Below are 12499 nucleotides of genomic sequence, written 5' to 3' on the forward strand. Positions count from 1 at the left end.
ACAAGAATTAAAAAAAAAAAAAAACTAGCTGTAAGACCCTGTTAATAGGTTACGCTCTGAAGAGTTCTAGAGGTTCATGATGTTTTGTAATTTTTTATTTTATGTTTTTTAGAAGATTTTATTTATAAGAGAGAAAGAGAGAGCGTGAGCAGGGAAGTGAGGGAGAAGCAGGCTCCTGGCTGAGCAGCAGGGAGCCGGACATAGGACTTGATCCCAGAACCCCAGGATCATGACCTGAGTGGAAGGCAGATGCTTAACCAACTGAGCCACCCAGGCACCCCCTGTTTTGTAATATTTTAAATAATGGATTTCAACATCCTTCTACCAGATTTGTGGGTAGAAATAGAAAAGGCTAAATTTCGGGAGGGAATGTGACATTAGGCTACAGGTTGAATATGGAGCAGGACCAAGGAAAAGCTGAGCAGGAGGAGAATAATCTGTGTGTGATGTTGGATGAGCTGTCTGTTTACTCTTGTTTCCAGAACAATGGAGCTCACCACTGACGTCAATGTGCATGAAGAAACAAAAGGCTTTTGGGTGTGTGCAGGGTGCAGCTGGACCTGGATTTGCTTGGTGTGTGTGGGGGGGGCGCCCACGTGTGTGTGTGTGTGTGTGTGTGTGTGTGTGTGTGTTAGGGAGGGGTGAGGAGGGTGTCTAGAAGTCAGTGTCAGAGAAGCAGGAGGAGGGCCACTATCCTCTTGGAGTGTGAGCTATGCATAGCAGGCCCCCCAGGGCTTCCATGGGAAGGGCTATCCTGATGAACTTTATTTGCCCCAGTTTGCATCTGGGACTGACAAAGTTGCACACACATCTTGCCAAGGAGAAGGAAAGAAGTGACTCCATCCCAGGAATTCCCGAGTGTGGGTTTGCCTGCCGGAAGAACAGGACCAGTGCAGGGACAGACCAGAAACCCCTTCGGCCCTTCTGAGCCCAGCCATCCCACTCTCCCTGCAAGGACCCTGCATTTTCAGAGCCTGCCTTGGAGGCTGTGTGCTCTTTCATGTCCTAGGAGCAGGTCTCAGGCCTCTAGCCGGTCTGAGAGGAAGTTCCACTCTTCTGGCTTCACGGGCCCCAGACAAAGCTTACTGAAAGAAAAATGGCCATGGCCATGGTGGTCCAGATCCAGCCCCGTCTCCCAGAGCCCTCTGCCCCAGGCCCGTGTTGCCTTTGGAGCTTGCGCCTTCAGAAAACCTTCCTTTCCCCAAAGCCTTTCCTTGCCCTGCTTCAGGCGCTGCTCGCTCCGTGGGCCCTCTGCGGGTAACTCTGGCCTTGGTTAATCTACGATCCACACCGCCCAAATTGACTATTTACGGTCCCTCTTCAGGAATGAGACGGTCCTTCTTCCCTGATGACGTGGTTGGGAACACGTCATTTATTTCTTTTGTACCTCCTCCTAGTAAAAATGACCCTATTTGCTGAATCAAATATTGCGACACGTGATCTCAAAAAGCAGCAAGACCGCCTGGAAGCTGGCCGTCCTGGCCGATGCCGAACGAGGGTGGACCTCGGAGCCCCGGTGGTCATGCACCGGGCGCTCCCGCCCCCGGGGCAGCTCCAGCGCCTGGCGTAGAATGAATGGGAGTGAGTAAATGAATGAATGGGAAGGAGTGAATGAAAGAGGTCCGCAGGCAGCTTCTCACAGGGGCGCGCCCCGGGCCCGTTGGCGAAGGTGGCGGCCTTCCAAGGCCCGGGCTTCAGCGAGCGTTGGGTGTCCGCCCGGCCCGACCGAGGTGCCCTGGAGCCGGTCCGGTCCCGCGCCGGGCTCCCCCCGGCCGCGGTGGTACGCACCACTCAATGCTCCCCGAATCCGCGGACGCCGGCGGTCTTGAATGGAAGGCGCCGAGGCCGGAAGTGGAAGGGACCACTCGGGAGGATGAGGAGGGGGGACAGGCGCGTCGCGTCTCCATTGAGGAACCGACGCGGTGAACATGGAGTTCCATGTGCGTCTTATGTAAAGAGAGCGACGGGCGCTGCAGCCAACGGACACGAGGTGCTCGCAGGCTCCGCCCCCACAGTATGCAGATAAGGCTGCGCTTCGGCCAATGGCGGGAGCCGGGGGCGGGCGCGGCGCGAGCAGTCACGTTTTCCACTATGTGACAGCGGCGGCGGCGCTGCGGGGTACGGGCTGCTGTCCGCGGCTGCTGTGGGGTGGACGGACGGACGCGCGGACGGACGCGCGGACCGGCGGGGACGCGGCTCGGTGAGGGCTCGGCGGGCGCGACGGGCGCTGCGGGCGCGGCGGGCGGACTGGCCGGCGGCGCCAGGCTGGGGCGCCGGCCACGGTCCCGCAGCCGGGCTGGTTACGTAACCGCCGGGATGGGTCTTGGGCCGGGCGGTCTGGGGTCCGGGTGGACAGGCTCTGGGCGGGCGGCGGTGGCTCCTGCAGCTCACGGAGGCGTGATCCCAGGATTTTCTGGGCTATTTGACTTCTTCTCTCCTTAAAACCGGCCTGGGGGGCGGTGAGGGGGGGGCGAGTACTGTTATCCCCATTTTACAGATGGAGAAAGTGAGATCCAGATAGGTTAGGCAACTTGTGTAGGGTCATGGAGCTACTGAGTGACTGCCACATGGGACTGTCGTTCTCCAGATGATTTTCTTTTAAGGACCCACTCACTCACTCCTCCCTGTGTCCCATGGAGAGAGGGCGGGAAAGGCTGAGGCAACTGAGGTTTAATCCACCGGTCCTTGGGAATATGCAGGGCCTCTTAGGGAGCTGGTTTCCTCCTCAGGAAGTGTCAGGCTGGGGAAGGACCACTGATGGACACTGGTCTAGAAGCATTACCTGGACAGCCCATGGGTCCTGTGGACTGGGTGAGCAGAGAGACAAGAAAGTTCCAGGGTCAAGCTAGGCCTATAACCCTGGGGACAGGGAGTCCACAGCCACAATCCACCCCCTTTACCTCCCCTGGACCTCCCTGTATTTATTCCTTCTTCTCAGACTAAGTAGAAGAGGGTCCCACTTTGTGATGCAGCAATCACACCATCTTTTTTAAAAAATTGATTTGACAGAGAGATCACAAGTAGGCAGAGAGGCAGGCAGAGAGATGGGGAAGCAGGATCCCCACTGAGCAGAGAACCTGATGCAGAGCTCGATCCCAGGACCCTAAGATTGTGACCTGAGTCAAAGGCAGAGACTCAACCCACTGAGCCACCCACGCGCCCCAATCACACCATCTCTTGTGGGTCACCTTGGTTGCCAAGGCACAGACATGGACCGGGGGTGGTTAGTGGCCTGCTTAAGCACTCCAGGAAGGCCAGGTAAGGGATGAGAACCCTGTTACCAGGGTTTCTGTAACCTCCACAAAAGAGAGCAGTATGGAAAGCTAATTCATACAATAAAGCTAGAAGAAACCCTCGAAATCATTCAGGGCAACACCTTGGCTTGACAGATTGGGAAACTGAGGCCCTGATACCTGGTGGGCCTGGGTTTGGGCTGTCTCCAGAGTCTTTCCATATTCTGAGGGTCTTGATCTGGGTCGGGATGAGCTTTAGACATTCTGCGAAAGCCTGCAATTGGGTGCTGAATGCTGAGTGGGCTGGAATTTGAGGGGAGGAGCCCCAGGTCTCCCAAATGTCAAGAACACCAGCACCACGTCAGAAGCTCCTCTATGAATACAGCTCACCTCCTGTTTCTGATACAGGAGGGGCCACTGCCTTCTCCCTGGCTGCAAAGGAGATATACCCCACCCTCTACCCCCATCTGGGGTTTCTTGTCTGGGGCTGGGTTTGACTGAGAATGAATAGGGCTCTCTCTGAAGGCTTTAATTGGAAACTGACCTCTTACATACAAGGTTAATCACTTTTTGTAAGGTGTAGGAGTAAAATGAGGGAAAGGGCTCCTCTCTTTTGAAGCGGAAGCTACGTGATCTGCCAGCTCAGAGATGGCACTGTGGGTGTCCTCCGTGATCTGTCACCAGCATCTTGGTGTGATTCACTGGTACAGAACAAGCACAGCCTGGCTTTCTGTGGGGGCTGGGGTGCTGGGCAGAGAGTGGTGACTCAGCCACTGTTCTGGGACTCCGTTTTCTCATCTGCACAGAGGGACTCAGATCAGGCAACCTCCCAGGCCTGTGTCCACTCCTAGGTTTTTGGGTTCTGGTTACTCTATGGATGATTTCCTCAGGCCCCTACGCAGGGGACAGAGGGGTCTGTTGTGACTTCAGATCCCGTAACGTTTCCCCATGAGCCACGTCTGCCATGCTTCGAAGGAAGTAGGAAAGGTTCTCCTCGTTGGCACTGTCTCTTGTGCACCACTCAACTTTCAGAAAAATACTGGTGGGCACAGCTGTTTTTAAATGGTGATGTAACTTCACCGGGCCTCAGCAACCACAGGCTCGGCCAGGTTACTGAGTGGCTAGCAGGACCTCTCAGCATTTAGTCAAAAGAAGAGGGATGCTGAAAACTGCCCTCTTGGGCAAAACTAAGACGAGACACATAACCCCTCTGTGCACCTGCTCCACGCCGCTCCCACCCTCTACCCCCTGGGAAGCTGGTCCACTTGCAGACCCAGGGGGCGGGGTGGGTCTGGACAGGAGCCTCTGATGGGTACTCTCCCTGAGCTACTGTTTGGTTCCAACTCTCTAAGCCCCGGGTCTGTGACAAGCTTGTTACTGTGTTTCCTCGTCCAGAGCAAATCAGAAGCAGTAGGTGAGTAGGGAGGGCAGGCGGTCATGATCACAGGCATTATCAGCGGGGAACGGTGGTGGAGGGGACTCCAGCCCTGAGCAGTGCTGCAGGCGACAAGGGAGCAGTGGGAACAGCTCAGGTGTTTGCAGGCACCTGGAGTAACTCCTTCCATGGACGCTGAGGCCAAGAAACTGATGTTTTTGCCTTATTCCTGTTTTAAATCTCATGCTTCTGCGTATTTAAGGCTTTGGAAACAGAGTTGAGAGAATCCAAAGGAGTCTTAGTGAGGCTGAGACATGCGTCTCTCCTGCCTTCCTCCCTTCCATATTTGGACTGCGTTTTCCTCGGTTACCCAGCTGTTGCCATGGAGAGCGCGGGTGTTTATTTAGCAGGACAAACATTTTCTCCAGATTACAGCAGGCTGGCCTCAGGGAATTGGCTCCTACCAGGAAGGAGCAAACATGTTACAATATTTGCGGCTATAAACTACCATGGGCTCTGAGACACAAAGTCCAGACTGCGAGAGCCCTGTTCTGTAAAGTGTGAAAACAGACAGACTTCACCTTCCTGTCACAAGTTAGGCTGGTGGTGACCCTGGAGGTGCATGATGGCTGGGAGGGCCACCAGCAGCCTCGGGGGGCACTGGTAGAGTTTTACCTCTGGAGCTGGGTGCTAGCTGCACGGGTGCACTTGCTTTGTGGACGTACATGGATTAAAGACACTGACTTTTAATTTCCACAAAGAAATGCAGTACCATCCCCTTAGGCTCAAGGGCTCTGAGTGTGAGAAGCTTTCACCTGTCCCGGAGTCCTGGCGGTGGCAGTGGAGGGTGGACCCAAGGCCCGGGCTGTGCTTTCATTCCCAGTGTTTTTCCCCATTGATCACGGAAACTATGAATACATGCGAAAGTAGAGAGGATGGCGTAATGAACCCTCATGAATTCATCAGCGGGCTTTAACCAGCTGGCTTGAGGCCCCTCTCTTTCCCTGCCCCCACCCACTTCCTCCCACTCCGGTATTATTGTGAGGCCCGTCCCAGACTATGATCTCACTGCAGACTGTACTTTATAAATGTTTCTCTGTCCAGTCAAGGCAGCCCTTGCGCTTAAGGCGTGGTCACGTGACCAGCATCAGGGTCCAAGCTCAGCCCTTTGCCTTCAGTCCGCCCATTCTCTGCGGCAGAGCTAATGGGCGGACATCTGCAAAGGGGGCAGCAAGGAGACTCTAGGGACAGGTCCATCCCAGCCTCCCCAGCAGCCCCTTTTCAGCCTGGCAGTCCTTTCCTTTCTGGGGCCCCCTGTGGCCCCAGACTATGAGCACTTCTCCCCAGGAACCAGGTTTGCCCAGGGATGCCCAGGGTCCCGGCAGGGCTGGCACGTGCTGGTGCTCTGTAAATGCTTGTGGAAGGCAGGAGACGAAGTGCGCTTCGATGAGCAAGTTGGTTTTGCCAACTTGGCAACATGAAGGCAACATGAAGAGCCAGTGGTGCTGAGCAATGCGTTTTCTGGAATGATGAATTTTCAGGTGATTTGGTTGGCTTGTTGCTTCACATTTCTGCCATGCTTGTCTGCCCCTCTTTGCAAAGATTTATCTTACCTAAGGTAGTCTTGTGACTCCTATTCAGTGAATCTTACTCAGACTTGCTCACAGGGTCTGGGAGGGCAGCAAAGCCAGGAGTTCTCTGAGGAGCAGAGAGACAAGCCCCTGGGGCGCACATGGAAGCAAAGCATGTGATGCCTCCTTCCAGGATATGTCTTCATTGCCTGAGCTGGGGATGGCCGGCTGAGCTCCTTGTCTTTTTAAATACAAGCCAGAGACCACTCTGGTGGCAATGAAATACCTCCTTTTAAAAAATTATTTTGTTGCCCCATCTGTTTTCCTGCAGTGATTGGCAGTGATGATAGAAGCTAGCCTCTGTTGGCTGCAGCTGTGTCCCAGACACTTGGCACACACAGGCTGTGACATTGAACCCTCCCAGCAAGTCATGAGAGGCAGGAGCCGCTTCAGCCCTCTTACAGATGAGGAGACAAGGCATGGGAGGCTCAGGAACTTGTCCAAGATCACGGGGTCAGGAAGCAGTGGAACCCACTGACGCCCTTACCATCCAGGGCAGCTCGCTTAACCCCTCAACCTTTACACCTCACTCACAGAAGGGATACGGGCTGCTTGTCTGGGGAGGGCCGTGGGATGGGACGATGGAGCGCAGGGTACTGGGGAGGGGGCGGGCGGGTTGAAGAGAGGGAATGCTGTTGCCTCTGCCCCTGGGGCAGCCCCTTGGCCACTCTACTGAACTGTAGTGAGAGCCTCTGCAGAGGTCTCCTTGCCTCCAGCCTGTGAGCCCATTAGAATTTAAGTCAGATCCTGTTGCACAGAACCCAGTTTCCCATCTCACTCAGAATAAAGCAGAGTCCTTGCTCTGCCCTTTTGAGGTGCCCTGTGATTCAGTTCTGACCCCATACCACCTCCTTGCCCACTCTGCTCCAGACTGCACCACCTTCCTCAAATGTCCTACCTCAGGACCTTTGCAGTTGCCCCTCCACCCCAAGCCTGGAATGTTCTTTCTCCAGCACCTTCCCGGCCCACTCTCTCACTTTCTTCAGTCTATCTTTGTTTGGGTTCTCTTAAAAGCAGAACACCTGATGCAAGCATTTCACTTGGGCTGGGGGGGTGGTGTGCAGTCCCAGGCAGCGAGAGTGAGCGAACAGGGGAGCAGAGAGGTTGGGACACAGGCTGGTCTGTCAGCCCACGGGGCTCATCAGAAAAGAAGACAACGAAGAAGAAAGGATAGAAAGAAGAGCTTCTGAACTCCATTCAAGGGAAGGATGGGGAGTGGTTACCTGCTGACCTGTCCTATCTCCCATCCCCCACAGCCAAAGTTCACCCCAGGGGGGTGTGCTGTCCCTCTGGGCCAGTTGCTTCCCTGGCCCCTTCCGCAGCAGCTGGGGAGGCAAGGGCCCACCCTCATCGTGGGCCGCTTCGTCTAAGGTCATGTGTGGCCAGCCTGGCCAGAGACTCCAGGCTGCCTTAGATGTGAAGCCATGAGGATCAGGGGAGCGTCTCCTCAGACGCAACCACAGGTTGGGGGAGAGAGCGGTCAAGAGGCTGTGAATCAGCTCCACACACGGGGGCTCAGGTACAAGGTAAAGTGCACTTGCCTTCTCCGGAGGCACTCCCAGCCTCTCCCATGCCGCACCCCTCATCTGCTCTGTTGCTGTCTCTCGGACCGCTTAGCATTCTAAGCCATTACATGCCATTCCCTTGTGGATCATCTCTTGTTCCCACTGGGATGTTAGTGACATGAGGGCAGGGAGGACATGCGTCCCATTCTCTGATGTCCAGAAGCGCCATGTGTTGTTCAGAGCGAGTTAATCAGTGGAAGACGGCATCTAGCCCTGCCTAAATGCCGTCTGTCCCACTGTTGTTCTTTATTGTTCTATAACTTGTTCCTTGGTGTCCTAGAATCTTCCCCTTTCAATGTGTCTTGTTTCCCTATCTTTAGTAGGTACCTAGTATTCCCTAGCACGGATGTCCCAGGCTTGATGTCGCTAACCATATGTGTGGGCTCTGGGGATATAGCAGAGGACAACTGAAGCTCCTGCACATTGGGGTGGAGTCCAGCGGTGAGCTGAAGGACCGGAAGCCAGGCAGGGGGTGGGGGGCAGGTGGGGGAGGAGTCAGTGCTGTTTGTGCAGGATGGACAGGCTCTTGGAAGGGTCCTGTGGGCACCAGGGAGCAGCAAGTGCAAAGTCCCTGGGGTCAGAGCTCAGGGTCAGGGCCGAGGAGGCGGGCCACAATGGGAGATGCTCAGGAGGCAGCCAGGGAGGCCACACAGAGCTACAGACACCCATGCAGACTGGGGCTGTGTTCTGAGCCAGGGGGAGCAGAGGACTGGGGTGGGGCCAGGGAAGCACAGGCCCCATTTGGAAATTGAGGCTGGGTTTGGCCAGGACTGGATCCACTGGCCACTGGATAGTGGACAAGATGCCTGAGTTGGGATGCCAGTAGCCTCCCTGTGGTTGGTCCTTGGATAGTTTTCTCTCTCCATACAGCACCCTCCTGGGTCTTTGTGCACACGTTGCAGGCATTCCTGAGAAGTGGAGAGGCCTCCTAGCAGGGGAGGGGCGAGGGTTATAAAAATGTCCTGGGCATGCCCAGAGTCCCGTCCAGAAAGACCATTAGTGACCACAACACACAATGTCCCCCATCTTGCACAGATGGACACTAGATGCCATCTGTCCTGTCGATTCTTGGTTACCTCATTCTTTGCGTCTTCCTCACGACTAATGAGGTTGAACATCTCTCCAGGTTTGTGGATCTTCAGTGTTTTCCTTTGTGGGGATCGCCCATCCTTATTCTCTGGTCTCTGTCTTTCCAAAAGTGAGCACTTTCCGTGTTCTCTTTGAGTCAGCTAAGGCATCTCTGAAATGTTAAAAAACAAGCAGATCAAACAAAGACTGAGGAGTAGACTTGCTTGTTTTGTTTCTAACTTTGGTCAGGTGTTTCACTGGTCTGGGGCTTTGGGTTCTCTGTGAGTCAGGATCTTGGCCACCTGCTGCTGCTGAAGCCACAACAAGCAGGCATGCTTAACTAGGTTTTCCTCCCTTTGACCACAACCTTGGAGACCATCTTCCGTGTATCAGCTCTGGGGCCTGTATCTTCTGCCCAAGACTCAGTGACTTTCCATTCTTTGTAGGTAACCTGTTTGTTTTTCCTGTTTGCATGTGAGTAGAATTTTTTTTTCCCCTTGAAAACATCGTTTTACATCGGGACAACTCTAAGCTTGGACTCTTCATGTAACTGCGTGGTGTTCAAGGAGTCCTTTGACTGGCAGTTCCAAGTCTGTCTTCAGCCAGAATGGTTCTCTTGGTATGTATCTTTCATTAGAGTCTCTGTTTCGCTGTTGTGACATTTCTTTCAGAAAGAGCTATTTTTACCTGCAGGTAAAAACACAGCTCTGATGTAGCTGCTCTTTTCCTTGGTGCTTTTCAAAGTTCCTTGCACTCATCCTCCACATTTCTGGGGCCATCTTCTTCGTTATCTGCTCTGGACTTGGTCTTTATGATTCTCTGTTCTACGGTGGCATTTTCCTCTCACTCTGTGGCTTCAGCTCATCCTTCATTACTTGTTTTCTTAAATCCACCATTTCTCGATTGTTCTTTATGCTACAGAGTAGGTGCCATCCTGAGTCTGCTGGTCTCCCCATGCCATGCAGGTTGTGTTCATCTGCTTTTTGCTGCACATCTTTTTGGAGGACTCACATTAGCTTTTTCCCATTTGTTGCTTCCTATACAAGACAAGGTCTGATGAGACCTGCTGTTTTCCAGAGAATGGTGTGGTTGGATTCTCCATGGGTCCTCATCTTCAGGAGCAGGCAGGCCTGGGATCCAGCATTGTCACCTGTCTTGTGTAGCCTCAGTCAAGTCACTGGCCTGATTTCTCATCTCTAGACAATGGAGAATGGTCTCTGTTATGTGGTATCCAGTGGTCAATGATCACAAGGGTTACATGGAACAGTGTGTGTGTGTAGTTGTCTGTAATAACCAGGTATCTGGCCTGTTCCTCAGAGCACTTGGAAGCTGTGGGGTGCACACTGCCTGTGCCCAGAGACTCTACTCAGTCAGGGCCCTCGGGATCTCCCCCGCCCCCCTCAGTGCCCAGGGCTGGCCTTCCGGGACTGTGCTAGTGGGTCCCCTTACTATCTGGGTTCCTGACCATGAAGGTTAGGAGGAGAGAGAAGCCAAGGGTTTATACCCCCAGCTCTGTTCCCCCAAATTACAGGTTGTCTGGGTTCCTCTGGTTTCATTAACCCTTAATTCCTGCCCTCCAGGCCTAGGGTAGTAACAGCTTCCCCCTCCCCATGCCTGCTTAGCTTCCAGGCCCAAACATCTTTTGCTTTCTGCCAGGACCCTGAGAAGATACGTCCGCGATCCTTCTCTCCCAAAGATGTCTCTCTCCCCATCCTTAGGCTCCTGGTTGAACCTCTCCCACCTTGCATACTCCCTGCTTCTGCTCATCCTTGGGGTTGTCTTCCAGAATTATTGCAAAAGCCTTAGGGCTGGTCTGTCTCTTTCAGCCCCTCTCTACCCTCTTACCTCAAACACGGAAGTTCAAGTTTTTATGTAGCACAGTGGTGAGGACCCTTCCAAATGCAACAAAGATCACTTATCTGGTACTTCCAACCCTTTCGTGGCCTGGTGCTGCACCCTCCCACAGCCACGTGCACCCCCATGCTGCGTCGGAGCTCCTACCTTCTTGGCCCCCTTCACAGAGCAACACCTGCTTCACAACCTCCTCTCTCCCTGAAGTCTCCCTGTTTCTGCAGCTTCATCTGGGGTTCCCCCTACATACAGCCTGGGCTTGGGCTCTCCTGTAGCTTGTGATAGCCAATACTTCCAAACCGCGTTGCTCCCCGCCGTCATCCGGGGAGATTTCCCCAAGGCTCCCCACGTGGTGGGTGGTGCCACTGACCTCTTTCATCCTCTTGTGGCCTCCCAGCTAAGCCACCAGCAGTTTGATGACTGGGGGCTGTGGCCGCAGGATTCATCTGCTTTCCTGATTCCTGGCTGGTAGGAGAGAGGAGCTAAGAGCCCAGTGGCTAGGAACAAAGAGTACCTGTTATTGACCCTGACTGCTCCTGGCATCTGCGGTGAAATGTGGAAACAGATTCCGGGGAGCACTGCCCACGATGGCCGCAGGGCCTGATGACATTTCTCTCTCCCAGCTTCACTGCAGAGCCAACATGAATGGATATGCCGAGTACCCCCCAAGCCCCGGTCCCCCTGCCCGGGAGCCAGAGGAGCCTGAGCCCCGTGGAGCCCAGCTCCAGGAAGATGTGCACATGCGCAGTAGCTCCAGTGGGAATGAAACCGAGGAGAACCGCTCCCCGGGGCAAGACTGCCAGGGCAGCCAGGAGCTGGAGATGCTGGTGGGGCCACCCAGCGCCTCCCCAGGGTAGGTGGGGCCTTCGGACCACTGAGGCCAGGCCGCTTGTCTGTTTTCTCAGCATCTCATCCCACTGTCTGATGGCTTTTGTGGTCTTTAAATCATGATTCCCATGTTTTTCAACATTTAAAGAAAATCTTATTAAGAATAACTAAAATTTACTATAATGATGCTGCTGTTGATGTTGACCTCCTGACTGTGGATGGGTAGATGGCGAGTGAGCATAGTGAGATCTCAGGAGTGGGAGGACTGGTGGCTCTACTAGCAGCAGGTGTCTGTACAACATGACCTTGCTCTGTCAGTCCTCCCAGTACCTGAAACTTGAAGGTCTTACGCTCCGGCTTTATCTTAACCATGTGTTTTTTGTAATTATCTTACTCTGTGTGGGATAATCTGGATTGTCATCACTGGTTGGATGAGGGGGTGGACAGAGCCTGCAGTCCTCTGAGACTGACCTTTATTTCTCGTGTTCACAGTCCCAATACGTTTGACCTCATGATGGCAAAGTCTGAACACAGCACATCTGCAAGTGGCTGCAGGTAAGGCCAGTCACAAGTCCCTTGCTTTACGGTCTCTGAGGACTGGAGATTTGTAATTGGAGGTGAGTTTGGGGGTATTGTGGTATTTTGCAAGCCTCTGCTAGAACCTGTCGGTCTGTGCAGCTGTCTGGGCTGGGAGCTGGCCTTGCCCTCTCAGACCCCATTTGCTCGGGGCCCCTTATGATGCTCCGGGTCTGGAGCCCCTACAGCTCTGACTTCACAGGCCTTGTCTGCATTGTAGACATGTTCATCTGGAACATTCCTCCCCCTTTCTAGGTGTGGTAACAATGGTATCCTTAATTTCACATCCACAGTCATTTTCTTTTCTTTTTAAGATTATATTTATCTGAGAGAGAGAGAGAGAGAGAGAGAGCACGTACATGCAGGGGTGGG

The 12499-nt window shown here is 53.9% G+C and overlaps 1 protein-coding gene across 2 annotated transcripts in view; it reads left to right on the forward strand.

Moving 5' to 3' along the window:
- Positions 1 to 1456: 1456 nt before the first annotated feature.
- The window catches only part of PER2 (period circadian regulator 2), a 39924-nt gene continuing 28881 nt past the window's right edge, over positions 1457 to 12499 (forward strand). The window contains exons 1-3 of one of the 2 annotated variants that reach the window (XM_004743726.3): positions 1457 to 1581; positions 11347 to 11576; positions 12044 to 12106. In XM_004743726.3, the coding sequence (XP_004743783.1) occupies positions 1576 to 1581; positions 11347 to 11576; positions 12044 to 12106 (299 nt within the window). In that variant the 5' untranslated portion in view covers positions 1457 to 1575. Of the gene's footprint in view, positions 1582 to 2047; positions 2201 to 11346; positions 11577 to 12043; positions 12107 to 12499 lie in introns of those variants that run through there. The other variant, XM_045066680.1, reaches the window with a different exon arrangement.

This window comes from Mustela putorius, unplaced genomic scaffold, assembly GCF_011764305.1.
Source record: "Mustela putorius furo isolate JIRA1106 unplaced genomic scaffold, ASM1176430v1.1 tig00003869_pilon_pilon_pilon, whole genome shotgun sequence".
Classification (NCBI taxonomy): domain Eukaryota; kingdom Metazoa; phylum Chordata; class Mammalia; order Carnivora; family Mustelidae; genus Mustela; species Mustela putorius.